The following is a 25,380-nucleotide window of genomic DNA, read 5'->3' as shown; positions in this document are numbered from 1 at the left end:
TCGTATTGAAATATTTGTATTGAAATCTCACAATCGGCAATTCCAACACTATTAGATGTTTATAATTTTATTACTCGAAACTATAACGGTTTCAAAGCAGAATATTGAAAATTATCTGCCCACGTAAAATAGACATGAGGGATCATCAAGCAACCGTCTCTAAGGATTCACAACACCAAGATGATCGGCATGATTGGTTTTTGCATCCTTCGCATCAATTGAATGCTTCCAATTAAAAGGAAATAGAAAACAACTAAAGAAAACCATTTTATTTTTTAATCTCAAAAGCTTTATAAATGAGCATATATATCATAACATATATATATCTAGCTATTCGGATGTGTAGTTTTATTGCCTTTCCCTTGGTCCTTTACTTTGCGTATTGGCTTTTTGCGTTGGTCCTTGGGGACAAACTTGTTCCAACACTCATACAGGCATTCCTTTTGTGTTTTAAAATTGTTGCGATTTCCACCACAACCACCGTAGTCGAATCTTTCGCACTTTTCTTCCACCGGATTCCACGCCCATCTAGAAGAAAATTTTTACAAGAACTTCGAAACAAGGAGATTTGTGTTGCACTCGTCTTTGTCTCCGGAAAAAATAAGACATGCGGGTAATTCACTCACCGTCTTAGAATTGCTCTACAGAATCCTGGATCAGGAGGCATAAGACAGAAGAGGTTCTGGTCCTTCTTATCCTTCTCATCTTCCTCATATTCCTTGTCTCTTCTGTTTCCTTAACAGCGTAAAATTCAAGAGAACAGGTGAAGAAGAGACATTGTTAAGTTATCTTACCGGCAACAAGGCTGATCAGAAGGAATAGCAGAACTTTCATTGCTGAGACTGATGAGATTTTTAATAGCAGTTCTTCTGTCTAGCCTTTTATAGAAGAGATTTGTACGGTACATTCTCTTCACTGTTTACTTTTGCGTCATGTAATAAATACAGCTGTCAGAAGATCCTGCAAAATACGACTGTAGAAGAAAAACTCTACTGCTTCCATTAAACAGTTGCATGGGTTTCTTTTCAAATCAGATCTTGCATGGTTTCCAGTAGCTCATCAAAAGTTAGTATGTCAAGCGACTTAGAGATGTAAACCTACAGTCGGTGCAAAAATCTACTATAACATGACGCAGCACATCGTCGGTGAAAGGGTCCAGAGTTTCCCTAACAAAACCCGAAACTCCTCTGAACTCTTTTCTTTGTGTTTTTTTCATCATTTTTTGTGTTATATTGTGTTTATATTGTGTTATTGTTAGATTGTGTTATTGTTGTTATTGTTTTTATCGTTATATTGTGTTTATGGGGCGGGTGTGGCGCAGTCGGTTAGAGGTCCGTTGCGCCTTTTATCCCTGCGGGATCGATAAATTGGTATCAGGCTTGTCCGAGAGGATAAAAACACTGACTTGATCACCGGTTGGCCCCCGCAAGTCATTGTATAGGCCAACACACGTTCCAAAACCTCAACGATTACGAATTCCACCAAAACGCGTTGGCGCATCCTAAGTGGATTGATACACCAGTGACTTTATCCCTTTTCCTTTTTATTGTGTTTATAGGATAACGTTGTTCTTTTCCGTTAGTTCTATGGTTTTTTTTTTGGTACCATGATATCTCTTAGCTTGTGATGGTTAAATTTCCGTTGTACTGTTTTGTGTAATTGTGGATAATTAGTGTTTGCTGTAATCTGAACCAAACCGAAATCCAAAAACCTGTCCAAGAATGTCCAAGAAAAGGTCAAATATGCACAACTACACAAAAATAAGGCCAGAAATCCCTGCGATTCAATCCCCCTATAGTGAACTCTTTGAGATCCCCTAAAAACAAGAGGAATTTTTAAGTTAATGGACTTGTTTTTTTTTTGCGCTATGACTAGAAAAAATGAAAATCGTGTGCAAAAAAATAGGAAGAAAAAATGAAATTCCTATAAGCAAAGACTTTAGTAGCTTCTTAAGGCGAAAGGAACGGTAAAACTAATGGGAAAGGACTTCGCTTCGATGACTATGTAATCATATTAACCCAATATGATAGGGGAAATAATAGAAAAGCCATGTAAAAAAGTTGTTAACTAGAAACAACGCTGGCACAGATGACATGCTAAAATTGCATAGCATTATTCTCAATCATAACACAATCTTGAAGTTAGTTGATCCGAATCATGCAGTTCCTCGTAAGCAGACGTCACTTTTAAATTGATTGCTTCCCTGCAGAAATTCCGCCCAAAACCAAAATCTGTTTGCGCTTCTGTCTAGACCACATTCATTTTATTTATGATGAAATTACTGTCTAGACAGGTGGCACTTGTCTTTATGATGAAATTATGAACATACGCATTCCCCTTCCTATTGTATCAGTTGCGAAGCTTACAGTCGTATCAAGGCAGTAAGAACCACAGTGCAGCTGCGTAAGCGATTGCGTTCCGAACGGACGTGGGACGATCGCGAACTGCAGCGATGAGTGCTGCTACCAAGGGTCCCCACTCGATCCCAACAGCTACGCTCCACCGCAACCGCTTACGCAACTGCACCGTGCTTCACGTCGTTTTGACCCTGCTATATAGTAGAATTATAATTATATAATTAGAATAGCCAAACCGTTAGTTGAGACCGTTATTGATCTGAATTCGCCGTCAGCGCTCTCACCGCGCTTTCACCTCCGACGCGCTCAGAGTAAGGAGAACGAAAAACGTGAATGACTTACTCTTTGGAACCCCCATGCATTTTCCATATTCTCATCTCTTTGAGTTATCCGCGCAACATTATTAAAATCAAATCAACCTCATCTTTCCTTGCACCGCACATATTTCTATTTTCATCTCTCTTGCTGAATAGCACACATTTATTGCAGGAGAATTGTGAGTGGAAGGGGAAGAGAGGGAAGGCACGTGAAGAACTAGAAGAACTGCTGAATCAACCACGCCAAACTGTAGAGCCACCTCCTGTTATATTGCTGTCGTCGACTAACACTCCGACGCGAGTGACAAAGCCGAATTTCACCAACCAGGCTTGGCTCTGCAAACCGATTTCAACTCTAGCATTCTGAGGATTCTGTCTTCTCTTACGGATTTTGCTCCCGAGGATTTTGAGGTAAGAGGCAATCTAAGCCGGGCTATTACCTTACTGACGCAAAGGAACGAAGTCCTCACTATACCCGACACAGATTCGGAAGTATTCGATTTCTATGATCAAGATGCGGAGGCTGAAAGCATGCAGACCACTAATCCTATTTTCGCCGCATTCTTAATGGAAAAGAAAAAGAAAGAAGCTGTGTTTATCCTTTGAAAAGATCTTTAGTGCATGGAATACTTGATTTCTATCATGTTCCTGCTCAGATAAAATCCCACTGTATCACACAATGCCGTACGGAAGAGTAGGAACGCTACATGCAGCCAGCCCTTCCTTGAGGAGGTCCCTTGAGGAGCGGCATTGGCATCCGCTACTGAAAAAACCCGGCATCCTTTTGCATACCAGACGCCCACACAGTACTATGGAGGTCAGCTGGGCCACGAAAACGGTGGAGGTTAGTTCACAGCTTCATAGCTGGTCGTATACACGAGAAATTTCAATCTAGGATGTCCCTATCTCTCATCTTTCTTCTTTCATTCGCAAGGTTCATCTGAATGGTTTATACCTTAGACGTATTCAGCCTCCCACGCTAATATGTCTGAGAGAAAATTTCTCTACAGCAGGTGAAAAGTTTGTAGGTGATGAAATTGAAAAGCTGCTGGCATCGGGTGTGATCGTTAAGATAAACACTCACTTCAGACACTCCATAAAAGTGAATCCCCTTACGGTAGCTAAAAAGTAAAAAGTAAAAAGAGAAAAAGTTGCATTTGATTCTATATTTTTCATCATTGAATAGAAGCCCGGAAAAGAAAAAAGTCGAATTCGAGGATATAGAAAATGTTCTTCCTGTGTTACCCGAGTGCGGTTTTATGGTCAATTTCGATCTTCACTTAGGTTACCACCGCGTAAAGATCCACCCAAAATCGACGAAGTTTTCAGGTTTTAAATGGAGAGAAAGATACTTCTTTATTGCCTTCTGGTCAATCGACTGCGCCAATGATGTTTACAAAACTAATGCAGCCTTTATTAGCTAAATCCCTATCCCAAGGGATCAGTATTCGCATCTCCCTTGACGATGAACTGATTCGGGAAGATTCTGCACCACGAGCAAAGAGTGCGTTCAGGTCATTAGACCTTGATAATCCCGGCTTCCTAACGGCCGAAAAAAATGTGCATGGATCCGTTCGAGAAGTTTAATTGGTTAGGGCACGCGGTAGATTTCGAATTGTTTTCTTTAAATATTTCACAAGAAAAAAAGGTTAAAAAAAATTGTAAAATGGTGTCTAGGCTTCTGTACAAACAATTTGGAACGTCAATGTTAGATCGAATAAAATGGCAAGAAACATTGGCTTCTATGCATTTAGTTATTCCTTTAGAGAAAAGAAGAGTGTGGAAAGCAGTGGTCAAGTATATAGCAAGAAAAGAACAAGTAGGAACAGCTCCAACGTATAGATGGACACTAGACCAAGAAGAATGAGCTGAGATCTTAGATTGGTTAAGCATTGATAAAGAAGTCCAAGGCTTTTCATTGTCATTATCGGGAAACGTACTCAATGCGATTAGGGGATTTTCTGATGCTTCTGAATTAGGACTCGGTTCTGTTTTATTCTTAGGCAACCATGACAAAATCACCTCTTCGATTAATTCCCAAAAGAACTGATTGGCTCGTCCAGTCCAGTCGGCTAAGGAACTTTTCGCTATTTTATTAGGGCTAGAGGCGTTTTCAGATTACTTGTTCGGTCAGGAAGTTGTCTGGCACTGTGACAATCAGGCAGGCATCGTTGTACTAACTAAAAATTGCACCAAACTGGACCTTCAGATTCTTGCTAAACTTATTCGAAATCTTTCCGATAATTTGAGCATGAATAGGATTTCTTTGCATTTAACGAGAGTTCAACATAGAGGCAGACGAATCTTCTAGAGAGATTGATCTTGATGATTGGCGCAAGACACATTGGTGTAAGACACGAAATTTTTGAAGAACTACAAAGAGTATGGGAAAAAGAGCACAGTAGACATGTTCGCTAGTACAGCTAGTAGAAAATGTAAAAGATCTATTTTCAAAGACGAAACCATGCAGCAGTGGCTCATGATGCCTTCTCCCACAGGACCAAGGATGGTGGACAGTTTCTCTTGGCTAGTGGGTTCCTCCTTCTTTTCTTATCGTTCACGCTTTGTTGTCTGCCAAAGCAAATAAGAGAAGGTGTATATTAGGATATCCAATGTGGACCTCACATTTGTTCTGCCTGTGCGCGTGAGTTGGATAGCTCACGATAATTTGGAATTTTATACCCAAGAAAAAACGGTGGTTCAGTGGTAATGTTTATTAAATAGATGTAACGAAACTAAGAGTGCCAAGAAATAAGAATAAACTGCCGGCCTGCTACGGCTAGTTCAAAAGCAACATTATAACATACATCAAACATCAATCATCAACAATCAACATAACATCAACATACAGATTAGCAATTGTCGTGTTCCGAGATCGGAACACTCCGGCGACACAAAAGAAGTAGATCTATGCATTAAGTAGGAAAAAGTGTCGTAATATCATGAAGTTTTCTGATTATTCTTTCCCAGAGGATGTCGAATCCAATATTTATTTGAGTTGAGGAGAGGAGGTAGAGCTTGTAGTTGGGTGGGCGTAGACGAGTAGGAAATGTTTGGAAGACCGCGGATGTTGATCAAAAGTGTGTTGACTCACAATAATTTGGGATTTTACACCCAAGAAAGAAAACGGTGGTTCAGTGTAATGTTTATCAAAAGGAAGTAATGAAACTAAGAGCACAGAATAAATTGCCGGCCTGCTTCGGTTAGTACAAAAGCAACATTATAACATACAAGCCCGCCGCCCCTTGCCATATGGTCGGCAAGGAGGGGATATTATGGCAACAAACATTACAGATTATCAATTGTCGTGTTCCGAGATCGGAACAATGCCCATTATTGAGAGACGGTAATGATAGGATTCCTCAGATTAAACATTTTATTATATTCCCTGTAAGCTCTCCGGTCTTAAAAGCAAGCTCGCCTTCACATACATTCGGAAGAGAATCGCTTGATTTTGATTTTGCATTTGCAATAACTATCAATAAAGAAAGGACAGAACATTGAGCTACCATTTGACACACTTCATTAACCTTTTACTGAAAATCGACTATGAAAAATAACACAGAGAACGCACAGAGAAGAAAAAGAAACCACCGGTCCGCCACAGGGCGAAATCAACACGAGAAGATGTGGAAAAGTAGTCGGATGAGCCGTTGAACAGTCTGCCATGGCTGGCAAGGGAACAGGGATGATTTTACTTGCATTGCTAGCGTTTCCGAGAGTCAGCGAAGTGATTCAGCTGCGGTCTGCTGATCTTAGTCACAAAGGCGGAGATATATGGTGGATTACAATTAGTAAGTCCAAGACTAATCAAGACGGAATAGGTTGTATTGTAGTATAGCGTTCGGAATGAAAGAGTGAGAAGAAACACTGTGGAATTCGTACCATCAACGACCTCCTTATTTGCCAGAAGAGTTTATTTTCACCAATAGTTCCGGCAACCCATACTCGTGGGACTACGACTCACGGTTCATTAACAGAGCCATTTCGAAGGCAGGACTTAGAGCGCAGCTCCTTACACCACACTCCTTCCAGGGAGGTGCTGCGGCAAACGAAGTCCGAAGAGGAATCAACCCCTCAAACTTCATATACGGGTCGGCCGGTGGAAAATCGTTAAATCTGCGAAAGCTATATCGAACATACGCCTATTTAACTCATGTTTCTCTACATCTCTGGTGAATACTGTCCTACCTCCACATAGCGTTAATGTAATTATCACCGATCTCGAACCTCTTCGTTGCTGAATCTTGTCCCAGAGTTATGCCGCTCATATCTATTCATGATACTATTCAGGGTAGCTTGCCTTCGCTATATTTCCAAGCACGTAAGTATTCCTGATGATGTCATCACCTGCGTTTTCGTTTACTTTCCAGCATATCATTCTCCAGATTTCATAGACTTATTTATGACTATATGAAGATATTTTATGTATACATGTTATTACGCACCAATAGTGGAATACGACGAACAATTATTGTTCGTTGTTAGAAGCATTCGACATTTGTTGTTGCTGAGTATTAACAGTACTGATACTACGGTATTGATATTCGTTGTGATACAGACGTAACGTCTGTTGTTCTTCACTAGATAATGAATTCAGTTCACTCATGAATCGCATAGTTATCTATTTATCAAAATAGGAATTGTAAACTGTCGAACAAGTCGTTCCTCCGCCACTTGTTCTGTGAAATTCAAAACGTAGGCTTTACCGTAATATTTTGGAGACAAAACATGAATGCCGGTATATGGACCACCATATGAGGACAACGCGGATGCGTCGCGCCGCGCCTGGTTCGAGGGGGCTATAATGTTGCTGGAGCGGCAAAGAGGCAAACACGCGCTTTTCAGCGCTATTGGGGTAATATTGGTCGGTTCATTGCTATGTTCAGTTGGAAGTATGTGTTCCATTAATTAATTAATTAATTAATTAGTTAATTAATTCCATCAATCCATTAATTGTATTTGTGGATGCACTGTTTCTGTTTCTCTTGAAAAGGTGCTGAACCGAACAGATGGAAATGTCTTTCCAATTTGAAAACAGAAAAGCATTTCAGGGGGTGATAGTTCATCATTAATCGGCAGGTCGTTATTGGAAATAGGTAGTTGATGCAGTCGGGCCCTAAATTCTGACTGTTAGTTTCAGAGAACTTATGGCATGTAGGCAAATGTTACAAAGAAAAAAAGGAAAACAGAGCTGGAACTGCTATTGCCTTAACTTTAGCAAACCCTCCAAAGCTTATCAGAAGTTAAGAGCTAGGTCATATCATATAGTATTTCAAACGAAAAAAAAAACCGAAATGTCTTCGCATCCAACCTACTCATATATTGATCTCTCTTCCAATATTTATGACCAGAGAGAGGCTTTGGTGATGTTGCCTTTTTGAATGCTGATGGGTTACAAACTTACTCACTTACGTAGATACTTAGATGGCTCGTCTTCACTAGACGTGCGTGCCCCAGCATCTCTTCTACTCGTTTCGTTCCCTCGCCATTGTCATCCAAGATGTTCTCAAGTTTCGTGAGTGACGTTGACGAGGTCCTTGAGCCGTATCCAGCTGAGCTCTCAGCTGGTAGCGAACACGTCACCCCATCTCGTTCGCCGTCTCCCTCGAGGGCGTTTAGCAGAGATCCACTCTAGCGTTCTTTTAGTCCATCTGTCGTCGATTCTTCTCATGATGTGACCGGCCCACCGGCTAGGTGTTGTGTGTGCCGGTTAAACTTCAGAAAGCATCTCTCAAGGGCTCTGTAAGTAGTAAGTAGCTCTCTAGACGTGGCAGCGGTGTCTGCCCACGTGTCCGCTGCGTAACAGAGCGCTGGAAGAACTGTCGAGTCGAACAGATGGGCACGAAGAAATCCGTCAGTTGGTCTGTAGCTTCCCTAACGGCTGCGAATGCTGCCCATGCTGCTTTCATTCTTCTATTCAGTTCTTCCTTCAAGTCGTTTTCCATGTTCATAGAACGTCCGAGGTATACGTATGACGAAGTTTCCACGATTTGGGAGCCTTCAAGTTGTACTCCTCCGTCCTCGCAGTAGGCGTTCTTCATGAACTGTGTCTTCTTTCTGCTTATTAGCAGTCCTATTCTCTTCCCTGCTTCGTTCAATTCGTTGAGCATCGTTTCTGCTTCATTGGTACTGCTCGAAAAGAGAACGATGTCGTCCGCGAAACGAAGGTTCGAGAGAAATCTTCCATCAACACGTATGCCCCTTTCTTCTCAGGGAAGTGATTCCATTATCTACTGCAATGCAGCCGTGAACAGCTTCGGCGATATAGCATCGCCTTGTCGTACACCCTTTCCAATGGGTATGGTGAGAGGGCAGTGGAAAAGCTGTATCCTAGTCCTGCATCGATCGTAGCAATTGGCTAATGTCCTCACATACGAAGCGTCTACACCTTGGTCGACCTGCGCTGACAGTATTGCATTCGTTTCTACGCTGTCGAAGGCTTTCTCATGGTCGATGAAGGTTAGAATTCCCGGCAAACCTCTATGACCCTCGACACGGTCTGGATGTGGTCCTCAAGAACAAGCTGAACCCCTGACGGAATCCAGCCTGTTCTTGAGGCCGGGCTTCATCCAGCGTCCTAAATATGCGCGTGAGGATGATCTTGGTGAATACTTTGTATAACACGCTCAGCAAGCATATCGTACGGTAGTTCCGAAGGTTCTCTCGGTCACCCTTCTTATGGATAAGAACGGTTCGCGAGGTCTTCCACTGGTCTGGGATCCTTTCTTTCTGAAGGTAGGATGTCATGTGCGCTGCTAAGATCACATGAAGTGGATGGCTACCAGCCCGAAGAAATTCTGTTGATATAAAATCAGGTCCGAGGGCTGTGTCAGGTTTCATGCTCTTCATAGCGACTCGTACTTCTGAAGGGAGAATCCGTGGTGGAGCTTCACCAGTGGGGATAATCGGGCTTGACACAGGAATTGATGAACGAAAAAGGTTCGAGTAGAACCTCTCCGTAATGATTTCCATCTCAAGACAAGAAGACGTGCGAGTCCCGTCTTCGCTCGGCAAGGCTGCTACCGGAATATTATATTCGCCAAGGGTTAGGTTACAAAATCCTCAATAAATGGGATACTTCGGAGCTCTATCTTCTACTTTTCTCTTTGGCCTACATGAGATGGGTCCTGAAGACGATGCTTCAATGCTTAGGTATTAAGGCCCCAACTGACCAAGCTATTTACTTCTAGTGATAACCTGTCGGTTGATAGACCAATACTTTCTCAAATGGAATAATGACACCGGACGGAAAAGTTCGGTTCAGTTAGAATAAATAAACTAACCAATCATGAATCAATTTTGAATTTTCGTAACAATGATGGTAATAAAGTTTTCTATGTGTTTACGTTTACAAGTATTTAATGGACACCATCTCGGAGGAGTTAACGAATAGTAGTAATAATATAAATGTGAACATTCTTGCTATCTCTGTGATGGCACCACTTGAAAGAGGCAAAGTGGAAGTCTCTTCCAAATGTGTGGGATATGCTTGTTCTAGCAACACTAATGCCCGGTAGAGACAGACGCTTCCGCGTGCAGTATCCTCATATGGTGGTCCCTATAGCGGCACTCTGATATCTAATCAGAGTGCCGCTATAGGGATAGTCGTGAAAAATAAAAATACTCTGCTCAGCACAGTTACAGAAGACAAATCTGTGAATTCCTAGGGAATTTTTCGAGACTTTCAAACTGTTGCCAATAAAACATATCACCTCCAGCATCGTCTGGATGAACCACACGGAAGACTAACTCGTTTAAGAATACGTTGACAAAAGATCACCTAACTGTAACAAACTAGAAGAACTGCATACTACATGAGATACATATCAATGTCCCCAGATCAGAAGCCCGAGGGAAAATGTAGTCAGGAACCACTCCACACTGCCCCAATCGAATTGTACCTTAGGACGCAAAAAACGTTTATAAAGTACAAAAACCGTTTTTAAATAACAAATAGTTTTGCCATTTGAGAAGGGCGATAGTCAATCACTAGACGTAACTAGGTTTGTCAGTCGGGACTTTGAAACCTAAAAATTACTGACATGACGTGACATCTAAAGCCACTAAGATAAAAAAAGAAAAGTAGAGCTGGATGTGCTGGCGCTTTAACTTTACCAAACTCTCCAAACAGTTTCCAACGAAAACGAAGGTGAAAAAATAGAAAATAGAAAGATATAGAAATATCTTCTCTGGAATCTCGATTTGACAGCTAAAGGCATCACCCCACGAATCAAGAGTGGTACGAATTTCCGGTGGAGTATTCGTATACGGGATTGTAGATTATTGAGAGAAGGGTGATTCCGTTCATTTCTTCCTAACTGCCGTAGAAAACGGTCCGGAAGATACGGCTTCGAGCGTTCCGGCGCACTACTTCCTACGAGGATTTCGATTGGAGCGCGCCAGCCTTGTGCACGCGCCGCATTTTTACGGCAATTAGGAAGAAATGGACGGAATCATACCTCTCTCCATAACCTATTATCCCGTGTACGAATACTCCACCTGAAATCCGTACCACCTCAGATTCGTGGGGCGATGCCTTTAAGAACGGTCCTTATAGTTTGAGACCGTTTTTTGCGCTCTAAACTACAGTTCGATTAGAGCAGTTTTGAGTGCCTCCAACTACATTTCTACCCCTCAAAGCCTATTTTTCTGAACTCATACCATAAAAATATAGCCGACAAATGTTCTGGAGATGACGGATGAATTCTAGCATGCTCCAAGTGTCATACACACACGCGAAAATGGATAACAGTAAACGAAAACGTTCCAGGAAGTACTACGATGTTACTAAATAATACAATAGTGCATAATATCAGGATCATGATTCAATACTATCCAAATAACATAATCTATCACTTAGATAAAGTCAGGATATCGCATTCACAGTGAAACCAAGTGATTTAAACTAGCCGTCACGGTTACTGTTGACTGGCAGTTGTGCAGTATTGTTGCGTCCAGCCTGAATGTGGATTTCCTCGCGATCATCCGTTGTTCTAGAAGTTAGTGTACTTGTTTTTAGTTCTGACATTCTTACTGTGCTCTAGGAAGTGTCCTCGGTTCTTTAGTTTAAAAATAACCTGGTTACAGTTATGGCGGAGCAGTTAAAGTTGCAGTTCGAGGAGGCTTTGCAGAAATACAAAGAGATTGAGAACGGTAAGTCTCGCGATTACGATGGATTGAGGAGGTCCCGCATTGGGTTTCCTCGAAATTTTATTCTTTTCAGACCGTGAAAAGTATATCAATAGTCGACAACAACTTGAGAGTCAATTGACGGAAAATACGCTGGTGAAATCTGTTAGTTTGCTTTTTCTGAGTTCTTTTATCGCGTTCACGCGTTTCATCACACGTACTGGCATTACTTGTAAAGCGTTGTTCTGAATTTCAGGAGTTCGAGTACCTTGATGAAGATGCGAAAGTGTATAAACTTATTGGTGCTTGTCTTGTTCGACAGGATATCCTAGAAGCAAAGGCGAACGTTGAAAAACGACTTGAGTATATTACCGCCGAAATGTGAGAACGTTATGTTTTGTTAAGTTTACTATTGTCGGTATATCCTATTTTCTCTTCTTTTTTATTCTAGAACTATGATTATTGTGATTAAATCTATAGAGAGAAAACATTTATTGTTTTCGTTCTCGTCCCTAGTTCTTTTGTAAGGTGTGTGTAGCGCAGTAGGTAAGAGGTTCGGCAGTGATTACACCATCAATCGATGATTCGAAACCACCCTATTCTGAATTAAAGACAGTATATCACAATTTTGACGTGGTGCGGACCTGTAGCGGAAGCGTAGAGTTCGAGTAGCAGATTGCGGCACCTAGAGGGGCTCCGCACATCTTTTCTTAATCGTCGTGAAAAACGGCGTGGAATTTGCTTTACCTCCTACGAGGTATGTTAGGACGCGATTCTGTGAAATCGTCGTGAAGAAACGCGTCTTCCACGACGATTTGTTTCATTCTCATTGCGTTAAAAGCATATGCATTAGTATTTTAGTTGAATATAATAGCTTTGCCCATGTTCGACTGTCTTTGACGCTTGAGGGGATAAATCACTAATGGCTTTGAACTTTCCAGTCTCTGACGAAGGCGATAACGCCGAAATGTTAGCCGTTGTTTAATAAAGGCGATCAATACCAATATTGACTACAGCTTAAGGAAATCAATTTAAAAAGAATATAATAGTAATATAATATAATAGATGAATGTCACAACAATTTCTGAGCGCAACTTTTAGCGCTCCGTTTCAAGTTACTTTGACCATCTCTGTTCTCTGTTTCTACCGCCTTCTGAAACGGTCTGTTTACAGTGACCCAGGGAGAGATGAGCGGAACCATCCGTGTATTCATAATCTATGATCCGATATAGGTATACTCCAACGGAAATTCTTACCACGCCAGATTCGTGGAGTGATGCCTTTAGGGATTATCTTAGAAAAATATTCTTGACCCACTCAGTTTTTTTGAAGTTGAATAATTCAATTAGTACTTGGTATCAGAGAATCGATACATATCTCAGAAATCTCATGTAACTTGTACAGCTATTGCAGCATTCACATACGTTGCTTCTGCAGGTCACCATGTTTCAACGTCTCTCAGATTTTCCTTCCTTCGTTATAGTCTCTCAGATTTTTATTTTTAGAAAACGAGTGGATGATAATCTTTCCGATTTTAAAGAGAAGATTGAGACACAAAAGACAAAACTTCTGGAAATCCAACAGAAATTGGCCGCTGCTAAGTGATCGCTTATCGAATTTTGTCAGACTATTCAGTGGGGTGGATTTTATTTTCTCCCTCGACAATTGCATGAAATGTTCTCAAATGATCTGCTCTGGGTATTGATGTTTCTTTGTTGCTGTTTCCGGTCATTGTTTGATAATGCCAGGCTTTGTTATTTCCTTCCGATAAATTTTTAGTTTTCCGTTTGAAACCAGGAATACGATCTTATTTTGTTAGTTACTGTTAGATTGTTTCTATATGGAAGGAAGAGAATTCATAATAGTCTTCATTTGGAATATTTGATATATTCTCGCCTTTTTCGTCGATCGAAGAGGAATGCAGTTTCAAAGAGCGAGAATATGAGATTCGATCTATGACGAAGGATACTGTATGGTCCGTATTATTATAAGCAATCGTGTATCAATCTTCTGTACATGATCAATCGTTCTGTATGCTTTTTCTTTTTTTCTACATGAAAATGAAGTGAACATTTTTGCTTTTTAGCAGAGGTTTCTATCATATATACACTGATTATGATATACGACGATGATGTTAACCAATGCATTGACCGAATCCAAGCAATACTTATCAACGAAATTGATGATTTGCAATATATTGATGGAAGTCATCATAGACCAGTCAGTATTCATGCGAAACACATTACAACTTGTCCACGAAATCCACAGAAAAGCGTTTGATGCAATCAGGAATGTTAGGGTCCCAGTAATCAACTTGTAGTCCAGAAGTAAAGGCAAAATATGGAAAACGTAAACTTGTTGTTGCAATAATACGAGCATTGAAGAAAAAGATGTCCGAGAGGCCCGGGATGTTTGCAACTGTTAGGTGGCAAGCATACGTAAAGCCTCACATCGTTATTGCGCAGTTGAACCCAGCCTAACCAGAACGAAAAGACGTGGGGTGTCTTGCGCTTATCGGGGTATCGATCTCTCTGCTATTGTAGCGACGATGGCGCACACTGCAACTGCACCACTTTGCCACCTTCAGGCAATGACTGGTGCAAAGATAATAAGAACACTGGATTTATTTGGTACCTGAGCTTCTTATATAACCGCATACATTGAGTAATTCTCACAGTTCTTGGTGGAATGATGGTGTAGAGTCGTTTACAATAGTGCTTCAATTTCTGAAGCAAACTTACGCTAATATAGAAATCTAGAGAGGGTAGGGTCTCTGGAACTGGGCAGTTTGGTGTCGTTGAGGTTTTATGAACGTGTTTTGATCTATACAGTGAATTACGGGGGTCAACCGATGTAGCAAGTCAATGCCTTTGTCCTCCCAGGTTTCCTCCTAAAACCTCGTCGATTATAAACGTGAAGAAAGAGCCAACATTGCTAACACTCTCTATTACGACTAATATTTCAGTATCGTCGCCTTCGTCATAGCTTGGAAAGTCAGAATATTTGCAGTATAGCTTGCTTGAGCTGTAGCTAAGATCGGTGTTGATCTTTTTTTATAACTAAAAGCTAACGTTTCGGAGTTATCGTTCAGAGCCTGGAAATATCAAAGCCATCAGTGACTTATCCTCTGAAGCTCTCCATCACCGTAGAGAAAACATTCAAACCATAGACAAAGTCAGAAGACGACACTTTACCCCATTTGCTAAATCTGGTAACGTAACAGACCACCACGTACCATCAACTATTAATCACAAGGTTTTTTACGTGGGTCTGAAGCCCCGCCTCGCAGATCAAAACACAGAGATTGATAAGGACAGAGATACAGAGATTGATAAGGAGAGCCTGTCGAAGTGGAACGTGGCAGTACATTTGCAATATATTCTCTAAAACGGTTCATCCTGAACAAGTAATCAGCCCATAAAAATATTATATTCGAAACAAGAACCAAAAAGTCCAAACCGTTTTCCTTCCTCAGTAGCAGCGTTATCGTTATATTAGCGGACATCCGGACAATAGAACCCATTAGTTTTATATAGGATGCGATCCGCACATGACCCTGTCAATTGAAACCTACAAAGGTCTTGTTAGCGAGTGAGCCGAAGCCTGTGGTCACGGTTATGCACTCTTTCTTTCTATACTTTTTTGAGCCTTCAGAAAAAGGCCTCCTAAGTTGTGCGAGCTACAATTTCAGGTTCGACTACATCACATACCACACAGTTGCTTTTTTTTGCTGAATGGGCATATTACAGCCTGGAGTTGGGCAGCAGGGATCGGATATTCTATTTCGAATTAGCTGCTTCTTGAGATTTGTGGAAGATGCTTCCACGACCCTCGAAAGCGCACCTCACCTACTAGCTCGTTTTGGTCCACCCGAGTCGTCGGCTATGAAAAGCAAATAGAAATTCCAGTCATTCACTCTAGCATATTCTCGCTGCGCGATATGACTTAGCATACGTGATACACTAGCGATGTAACCGATGGATTTTGCGTCCGTTGCTGTAGGTTAATCGCAGTGGACCGGGCATCAGACGTCACCCTTACGGCTGTCTTTGATACGTCTCCAATGACTGATTTCTTGGTTTTCCCAGGGTGAGTGGAAAGACAATGGACTAGTATGTTTTTATTACTGGATTTTCGGAACCAACGTGCCTTTCTTTCACCCTTGGACCTACGTATGTATTTCTACGTCAAGGAAGGACAACCAAATTTCCTCCGTTATTTCTCGTGTAAACTGTATGTAAGAAGACCGGTTTAGAAGCTTGAAACAGGGGTTCATTTCGATTCGAGTGAGACATATAATGCAACGGTCATCAATGTAACGGTAGTACAGGAAAGGGGTTCGGTACTGGATGGGTTGTTTTACTTTGGAGATGAATACAGTGGCTAGTGTGGGAGCTAGTCTTTGCCCCATGTCCAAGTCGCTAACCTGTCTGTAAGTGTATCCCGACTAAAAGAATATGAAACACTAAGAATATGTCCAGGAACATCATAATTTGCCTTATGGAAAATACGTGCAGTTTAAAGTGTCTCGACGTTCCAAATCTAGCACTAATATCGATCAATATCTAAGAATTGAGAGGCGTGGTTTCCGCTGAGGCGGTTTCGAACCACCACTGAGTAGGTGCAGCGCGGTCGGTAAGAGGTCCGACTGTAACTGCGCGATCGATCGACCGCCAAAACGCATTGTCCGGAAATTCTCGTGATCGCTCGTCATTGATGGTGCCTTGCCATCTTACTTTTTGGGGATTTATTTAATTTCTGCTATTAATTTTAGTCATTTTAGGATTTTTGTGCAATGTGTGGAAGAATTCTCCACACAGCTTGTTCTTATAAGGATAACCTGTCCCGAAGAGAATGTGGATAAATGTAGGAAAGAGAATTGTGCCTAAACGAATGTGAAGGCATCGAATTGTTTTTTCTGATGAGAAAATAGCATCAAAAATTTGGAGTTGATTCTGGCACGACGACTAGATTTCTAGACTATGTGATGCCATTCCTGGCAGATTGGGAAACAAGGACTTCATGGACGCAACAATGGGGAATTACTACAGGAGCAGTTGTGTGTGTCACATGCGGCACATTTAAAAAGTTCACTCGATGAAGTTTGACTCAGTTTTTGATGATCATCATATATTATTTGATCTATTAGATGTTCTTTTGGTGCTCGGCGTATTCATAAGTTATGTGCTACAATAGTAGCGAAGAGCTTTGAGCTCCTCCCGGGATTTCCTGTCGCAAAATCAAAACACAACTTATCAGTAACGATGTTTACATTGGTAATGTTTACATTGGTAAATTTCTGGGATTTTCGAAATCTAACGGAGAAGTAAAGGACGAAGAAAACGTACTCGTTTCAGCACTCTTCCAATCAATACCCCTTTTATACCGTTCAACGTCTTGGATAAACACCTATTATTTATGAAAGTATAAAAATCTTTATCGTAGACTAATACAGGATAACATCAATGGAGGGAAAAAGCTATTTGTTTCTCAGTTTTCTGCAAATATTTTCAATACAGCTGTACATACGGATACGAACAGTCCTAAACGAGGATGAAAACGCAAGATTTGAAAGTACCGGTGAAAGAAAGTGTACGGAAATGAGAATTCTATGCATATATATCGAGTTTTTTTTTCCAACGATACATTCATCACCATCGAAGAAGGCGTGGAAACATTCTCATAGAATCATACAGATTTAAGAGTACACAGTGTGTCTATGGATCAGACGGTTATGTCAGCCCAGTCAGCTTCTTCTTCGTCCGGCACTTCGGCTCCGCTATGATCTTTCCGTACGACTTTTTTATGTTTCATACGTCGATTTTGGAACCACGTTTTTACCTGAAACAACTGAAATTAGCTTAAGGGCATTAATTAGGCAGCTGTTTGTCAGCTGCGATAATTAAGAACGTTGATGTTTCAAGTTGAAGGTTAGATTTTTTAAATGAATTTTTGTTTTCAGGTAAAACTGTGGTTTCTACTGATGATTTGACTCTGTACTCTGTGAATCGAATTTCGCTGTCCAGTTATAAGCCTCGGGAATATGTAGGTACTAAGCCATCGGCACTTATTTCACATGCTAAACTCTTAATCGACTTCTGTTCCACTCCGCTACGCATACTTTTAATGTACTGTAGATTGGACGAGCGAGTTCCACGTGTTGGTCCAACAGGACACTCGGACAACAATGAATGACCAGTGTTTATTGGGTACAGTGAAATTTCCACTAGTCCCGGTGTCTAATCGATAAAGAAGTGAAAAATAATGTAATAGAATCTCTTCCATTGGCGTAATCCACTGATCCGACTGCTACTACAAAGAATTTAGCTTTTTTTTAAAGTTTATTATTTCGAACTATGAAATCGATATTCAAAAGGTTGACGGAATTTCTTCAAGTTTAAAGGAATTTACAAAATTTAAGAAATTTACATGAAGTCATTTTGATATACATAGTCAGAATCATTCATCTTCCTGATATCTAAAGTAGAATTTCTAGCGGAATTCTAGCCTATTTTTGCATAAGATAATACGTTCGCGATATTTGTCTTAGCTTTTGTTTCAAATTGATAATCGCGAAGTTAAGAATTGAATAAATAAATAAATAAATAGTTCTTCTGAATGAGGTAATTGAGAGGATAACGTTTTGGCATTATCGCCTTCGTCAAAGTCTGAAGAGGTCGGAACATTTATAACATATTCTCTCCGTTACTTCATTCAGAAGCACTCATCATCTCATAAGATTTTACATCGAAACTATAATACTAAAAGAGCTTAAATAAGACACGGACTAATAACAAATAGGGTAACTTCGTGTTCAATTCAGTAGCAGCAAAAAATTTCAGGCGAATAGCATTCATTTGAGATTTGTATTTTTTTCCAGGACCATGTACTGTACTGATTTCTACCAAATGAGATTTCCTTTAATGACATGGTTACACCAATAGTGAAATGTGGATTTGCTTCCTATTTAGTTCCAATAGTTTAGTTTTTTTCTCAGGAATCTAAACACCTTACCTGCGTTTCGCTAAGGTTCAACGCGTTAGCGAGTTCGATTCGCTCCGGTGTGCTTAGATATCGTTGCGTTTCGAATCGTTTCTCGAGACCTTGTAATTGTTGATCGGAGAACACCGTACGTGCTTTTCGTCTACAACTGAGAATATTAAAAATTAGATGTATTGCCGGAAATTGATTTTCTTTTACATTTACACACACTTACAATTACATTTATTTTAGGTTTACATCTTCATAGTATAGCCTAAATACTATCCAGCTATAGATTTTTCCTCACAAAATTTCTACCTAACTTTCGAGTGTTTCACTTTTTGCTGTTTTCTTTTTGCAAGATTCGAACCACTTTAATCATTTACATGATTATTTGCATTTTATATTTTATTTTCTACTTCCATTTTATACTCCTATTTTTTACTACTTATATTTTATATTTATTGATTTTTTCTTCTGCGCAATTTAGATGGTCTAATATAGATGTTGTTAATTTTTTTTCCAAAATTTCATGTGCTAATTTCTAGCGCTTCTCAATCTTGATAACCCGAAACGTTAGTGTAGTGAATCATGTGTCACGTAGTGTTTTTCAGTATTCTGTCAGTCAGGATTCCAACGGGGTTAACGGAATAATTTGAAATTTGATATTTTTAATCGGGGACGTGAAACTGAATAATCCTTACGTATTTGTGTCAACGACTTATGTATGTATGTTAAACAACAAAATATTTGCAGCCAAAAAAAGCAGTAAACATGCGAACACCTCAGCATCAGATTAAATTAAATATTCTACAATAAATTCTTAATATTTTTTGGCTAAAAAGGATATTTCCGAGAAGAAAAGAGGGGTCCTAGTTGGTACCTTGTATTCACTAACATTCAACATCATTTTTCCCCATACGGTTTTTCTGGAGAATACTTTTCTCAAATAAAATTTCAAACAGTCCTTGCTTTTTTAATAAAAAAAAAACGCAGAACCTTGTAGTCTTGCTGTCGCCTGGATAACGCCATCAAGGTTATCGTATTAAAAACGATAACAGTTCCGTAATGGAGCTATATAGACCAGTGAATTGCTAATATTTGGAAATAGTGGTTAGGGAATTTCCGGAACGTGGAAAGAGACTTCTATAGCTACTCGAACCTCGTCGCAGGACCTGAGCATGAGGTCTACGAAAGGCTCTCGTACATAAGGTGATGATGTTTCGAGAAAACAATTTGTGTTGCCGGTCTTGGGCAGAGCCGCTACGGGCTCTAGACAGTGGGGTCCTCTTCCCGTTCCCTGGGAATCTCCAAAAAATCGAATCATTTTTATATATATCTGAATAAGTTAGGCGACTTATTTATGGTGTTTTTTCTAATTTAAGTACAAATTTTGTCATTTTGCACATTTTGTGAATGTGAAACGAAAAAGAGAGATTATTAATTAAACTAATTTCGGCTGAACGTTTACCGTTATCGGTTAAATCACAGCTGATCGTTCTTGATCTTACGTATTTTTATTAATGGAAATTTCACAATCACATTTATAACATTTACACCATTGATTTTTAAGAAAATGTCTTCTTTAACTATAATTAAATGTACCTTCGATATGATTTGTTATTAGCGGCAATCCGTAGCGCATCCGATGAAGCGGCCGCAGCCCATAACTGTGGAAGCACTGAAAAGTTGAAGAAACTCATTCATTTCAATTAGAATAACAATTTTTTTGGGAAAAAAGAAAGAACAGTGAACATGGATCTTGCTCTAACACTATACATTATATTAGTATCCATGAAGATTGCTACTGTTGTGCTCATGCAGTTGAAATGCTTTCACTTTTTAAAAACTGCTCATAAATTCTCATAAATCCTACTTTAGAAGTATTTGGCCATCTCGCAGAAATTGTGCTTTTGAGATCCGTTCAATTCCATTTTCAAAAAAAAAGAGACTATTTCCAAAAAGGTGATGTCTATTTTTGATAAGGATTAGGACAAAAAAAAGAAAATTTCGTTTACATCTCAAAAAATGTACTTCTTCTCATTGTCTACGATTGACTCGTACCTTCGTAGAAGACCATGAAAATAGCTTAGTGCCCCCTTCGCCACCTCTTCCGAGGTTTTTCTGGATGCAACGGATCAATCACATTATTAATTAGATAAATCTTGCGATAAGCCAGAATAATCCCGTACTCGTTTTTTGAAACTAAAAGAACTTCTTTCTTTTCCATGAAACATTAACGAAATCGCACTGCTACGAGCTGTTTGATTTAAATATATGTTCGATGAACGAAGTGCACCAAATTTTGCTTCTCCAGACTTATACGACCCAGATTTGTTCGTTGTTCACGGATATGTGAATAAGAAAACTCCCGAAGTGATCATATTTCGTGGAGCCTGTTGTCTTCTGTGCACTTCAAATAAATGAGTTGATGTATTTTTCAACATCTTTGATTATTGTTTATTGATGCAGGGTAGTACAGCATAGGAAAACCTCCACAAACTTTTGAGATCAGGAGGTAAAGATCCCTTCATGCGAAATAAATCAGTTTAAAAAGAAGCTCAAATTTCAATTTAGATGTTTCTGTGGACTGATTTCATCCTTTTGAGCAGAGAAATCGATGGAAAATGTAGGTAGCACTTTAGGCTGCAGCAAAGAATTGACATTGACAACTCCAAAATTACCTTTTTAAAAAAAATAGACAAATCCAATTTTAGAGCAGTCGACAGGAAGTGAGAGATCGTAATGTTGTTGTAAATTAATGATTTTCCTTACCTGTTCTCTGTGCCATAAGCAGGCTCTGTTCCAGTGGAAACGTTGCAGCAGCACAACTAAGCCAAAATGGTAATTGTTCAGCATTTGGGATGGCGTTCAACGACGGACTGGAGAGTGCGGTGACATGTTGCTCCACAGACTTTTGCAGATCATCTTTGTGCGTTGATGGTGGTAATACGGTAGCGAGAATATCGTGACGAGATCGTAGCAGATCCTCGATTGAGAAACGAGCCGGCTGCGAATCGGTCATCATCATATTTGCACCGCTAATCGCCACATGACAGTAATGAAAAAGAGGCGTGCCGCCGCGCGTTGATTGGTTGCCAAGCGCAAGGGGGCGGGTCCTGCGATAGGCGGATGTTCACAAGTGGATTATGCAAAATAGCATTGTATAAAGGACATTTTAAGCGAGTATATGGGAATGTGTTACTGCTTATGATTATTGTGATTATATGATGGCCAACGGGCGGCGAGAAGGGTTTTGGTCCGATTTGGATTTCGAACTGCTCTACGTAGTATGGTTCCGGGAAAAAAACCTTGTTTTCAGGAAAATTCTCGCACTTATTTAGGCTCTGAAGAACAAAAGACGAAAAACTCATCAACGAGTTTTAGTGTTTACTATAAACAAATAATTCTATTTACTACTTCTTACCTGGAATCCTTCGAAGAAATAATATTTGAGAATGGAAAATTTCCATGATCAGGTTGATTACGGTCCCAAAAAACTCTTTGGAAAAATTTGTACACGAAGTAGTGTCCAAGCAATGTGATCTATTTTCTTCTGTGAGAAAATGTGCACCAAATCAGATATCGATTGATCACAATGATTAAGGGGTTGTGAGCTCAGGTACGCACTTCTCAGCTACCATGCACTTTTTTTTGAGAAGTGCAGCTTAGCCGACGAACTCACCAATTTCAGATATTTTCAACGTTGACAGTTTTCAAAAAAATTAATTTGCTCGAGTTGCCTCCAAAATTGGTGGTTGGTCCTGTTTTTCCAACATTTTTCCATCCAACATTTGAAAACATACTTCTAAACTTCCTGGATGTTTTAACGCTGATTAACTTTTCCCTAAACACTTTTCGAGAGTAAAGTATAATACCATGAACTCGTTCCACTTCTTACGGACAACCCGCGAGTGATTAGCGAATTTGCATTTGACGATTGTTAAAACTGTTACAAAGTGGCTTATCGGTCTGGTTGCATACGCGTTTCCTCGCATTTTTTCTCTCTTTCCTTTTTTCTCCTCCCTCCTCTTTCCGCGGCCGTTTTTCTTCCACGATATCTCCAAAAAATTCCTAGGCAGCTGAATGTTGTCGGTAATTACGTGTATGTACGATGCATAGTGTGAACATATTGCGTTTAATCGCCATTGTGCAATACTTGTAATTACTGTAACTATGTATTTGCTATGAAAGGTGTGGTAATGTAGCATTTGGTGTGTGGATAATTATAGATTCACAAGATTCCGAGACTATGTTCGCCCAGGAAAGGGAATTTCGAGCTATGATCGGTTTTTGGACTATGCTCAGAAGCAAATAGTTTTGTATTTGTTTGTTTACTTGTTTATTCACATGCATCAGTGCTGCACCCAAAAAGGAAATCATATTTTGGTCGAGTCAAAATAACAAGAGAAAATTTTCGCACTCAATTTTTCTCGCAATGAAAACTGGCACAGTCCTTCTCTTGGCAGACGAGCAGATAAACAGGTATTTGGGGAAGATAAGAAATCACTGCTGGAAAATTCGGAAAGTTCTGCTCGGCAGCAAATATAAATTACTTTTAATCATGTGGTATCCGTTACTTACACACATATTCATAATAATAAAATTATTCTGGAATCACGGAGCGGAATCGATCCCGTCTCGTTGTATTCTTTGTTCTTTTTTTCAGTATGTATTTACTGTGTTTGTATCGTATTTTGTCCTTGCCACATCGTTTTGGTCACGCCAATGAGCATAAATATGTGATAAATAAACAGATGAATAAACAAATAAATTACTGGTAACTAATTTTAAATTTTCGACGATCCCTTGAATTTTTTAATAATAATAAATCCTCGACAATCCTTCGCATTTAACAAGTGGATTGTGATATCGAAGGATTGTCGAGGATTTCAGGAGCTTTGCTCGTGTTTCGTCACTGCATTACCTTCTAGCGTGATAATGATTCGATTATGAGCCGTTTAATGGACAGTTGTCGCGAGCAATCGCCGTCGTTGGCAATTCTCCAATTATTCGGTGCCCTCCGGCGAGCCGCAGGCCGACTCGCTGTCGCTTCGCCCGATGAGCACCGCCATCAGCCTTCGTTAACTCTCCACTAGCGCCGCTTAATTCGTGCGTGAGTACGGTGAACGTGTGACGAATACTCAGAACATATGAATATCATGGATACATGACATCAATCCAGAGGCCAGGGGGCAGCTTAGGTTTCTTGGGAAATATTCAGTGGTAAAATAGAGCTATAGAACATAGATATGGATGAAAACCATCATATAAGTTGTAAAAAAATAAAAAATTACAATAAACAAATGAATAAATAACTAGAATAAATAGTAATAAAATAAATAGTACACCACAAATATGAATAAAACTATAAAACATAAATGAAAACCTTGATAGTTGATTGAAAAAAAACACTTATTAACGCCAATCCGCTGCTATGCGTATTACCTTTAAAAGGGAAAAAATGGATACAACAACACAAAGACCTTTGGGACTTAATGGATGTAACCCATGGGGAAGGGGACAAAGAAATGGCACCTACGTACTATCCGACTAAGACTTTTATCACACGATTTTGCTAATTTCATTCCTTTAGACAATAACGAGCAGTGCTAATTTAAACGTATAAATAAATTTGTAAAAAAAAAGAGATGAACGAAAAACTAACCACAACGCTCTGCCTTTTCCGTTAGAAGCACAAATTTTTCTTCAAAAAAAAAATTCTTGAAATTTCTTTTTTTTTCAAAATTTTCGACTTATCGTTCCAGTTCGACCAATTTGCATCCATGAGAAATAGTAAAATTCTTAGGTTTTTTATTTTGCCTCTACCTTCCATTAACAACTTCCAGTTCATATATATAAACAATGAGAATCTATATATTTATCTTTTAATTACATATTTTATTATATTTATCGGATTTATTTCAACAGATATTTACTATAGTACATGAATAAATTTTATATTCTGTTTTTGTTTACTTGTAAACTTACCAGCGTACAATACCCGTTGATCTGCGGTTAATCGTGCGGAATTCGCTGCAACTTCAACAAAGTTTCATAGAATTTTGTGAGGTGTTTTATTTTGTCGAAGAGGAAAAATCTCCGTGAGTCCAGTTTATACTAAGGAAGGTGAGACACAGATTCTAACATTTATTTGAATGAGAATGGTTCTTAAATTCAACTCAGTACAGCTTTCTGGAAGTATGTATTGATGGAAAAGAAAAAAATTTGAGATGAAAGAATAAAAAAGTACAAAGAGGATGAGAAAGAAAGAAAAGAAAGAAGAAATAAAATAAAATGGAATAAGCAGCAAAAGCTGGAATATATAGTATGAAGTAGCTAGAAGGAAAACTATTAAAGAAACTTATATTTTAAAATATGTTGTTTTTGAATTACCGTGGAGATACGGCATAAAACGGGACCAAAATCGAAGACATGTGGAATTTTTAAACTAATAACTAATTATTATTATATATTACTAACTATGAGGCTTATTTTTAACTATTAATTTTTTTTTGATCACATACAGTTGTTGCCGCCTGTTACAATCCCAAAATATTGTTATTATTATATATAGCTAATTATGGAACTAA

The 25,380-nt window shown here is 39.4% G+C and overlaps 5 protein-coding genes across 6 annotated transcripts; 1 reads left to right on the top strand and 4 right to left on the bottom strand.

The window, feature by feature from the left end:
* Positions 1-326: 326 nt before the first annotated feature.
* RB195_020293 (uncharacterized protein) lies at positions 327-834 on the bottom strand (the record flags this gene model as incomplete). The annotated part of the gene is made up of 3 exons (XM_013440528.2): positions 327-528; positions 627-735; positions 795-834. The coding sequence occupies 3 exons, from the start codon at positions 832-834 to the stop codon at positions 327-329; spliced, it is 351 nt and encodes a 116-aa protein (XP_013295982.2).
* Positions 835-8,394: 7,560 nt separating this feature from the next.
* Positions 8,395-8,787, bottom strand: RB195_020292 (uncharacterized protein; the record flags this gene model as incomplete). The annotated part of the gene is made up of 1 exon (XM_064188529.1): positions 8,395-8,787. One exon carries the CDS (start codon positions 8,785-8,787, stop codon positions 8,395-8,397), a length of 393 nt encoding a protein of 130 aa, XP_064044410.1.
* Positions 8,788-9,157: 370 nt separating this feature from the next.
* RB195_020291 (uncharacterized protein) lies at positions 9,158-9,649 on the bottom strand (the record flags this gene model as incomplete). Its single annotated transcript, XM_064188528.1, has 1 exon — positions 9,158-9,649. One exon carries the CDS (start codon positions 9,647-9,649, stop codon positions 9,158-9,160), a length of 492 nt encoding a protein of 163 aa, XP_064044409.1.
* Positions 9,650-9,746: 97 nt separating this feature from the next.
* Positions 9,747-13,411, top strand: RB195_020290 (uncharacterized protein; the record flags this gene model as incomplete). Of its 2 annotated transcripts, XM_064188527.1 has the most annotated exons (6): positions 9,747-9,829; positions 11,636-11,676; positions 11,765-11,830; positions 11,901-11,971; positions 12,063-12,187; positions 13,312-13,411. In XM_064188527.1, the coding sequence occupies 6 exons, from the start codon at positions 9,747-9,749 to the stop codon at positions 13,409-13,411; spliced, it is 486 nt and encodes a 161-aa protein (XP_064044407.1). The 2 variants fall into 2 exon arrangements, with proteins under 2 accessions (XP_064044407.1, XP_064044408.1); XM_064188526.1 differs by lacking the exon at positions 9,747-9,829 and having other exon boundaries at positions 11,641-11,676; positions 11,743-11,830.
* Positions 13,412-17,530: 4,119 nt separating this feature from the next.
* On the bottom strand, positions 17,531-21,818 carry RB195_020289 (uncharacterized protein; the record flags this gene model as incomplete). Its single annotated transcript, XM_013440530.2, has 4 exons — positions 17,531-17,647; positions 18,821-18,950; positions 20,393-20,468; positions 21,563-21,818. 4 exons carry the CDS (start codon positions 21,816-21,818, stop codon positions 17,531-17,533), a joined length of 579 nt encoding a protein of 192 aa, XP_013295984.1.
* Positions 21,819-25,380: the final 3,562 nt, after the last annotated feature.

Source organism: Necator americanus, chromosome II (assembly GCF_031761385.1).
Source record: "Necator americanus strain Aroian chromosome II, whole genome shotgun sequence".
Classification (NCBI taxonomy): Eukaryota; Metazoa; Nematoda; class Chromadorea; order Rhabditida; family Ancylostomatidae; genus Necator; species Necator americanus.
This window is presented reverse-complemented; position numbering and strand designations above follow the sequence as displayed.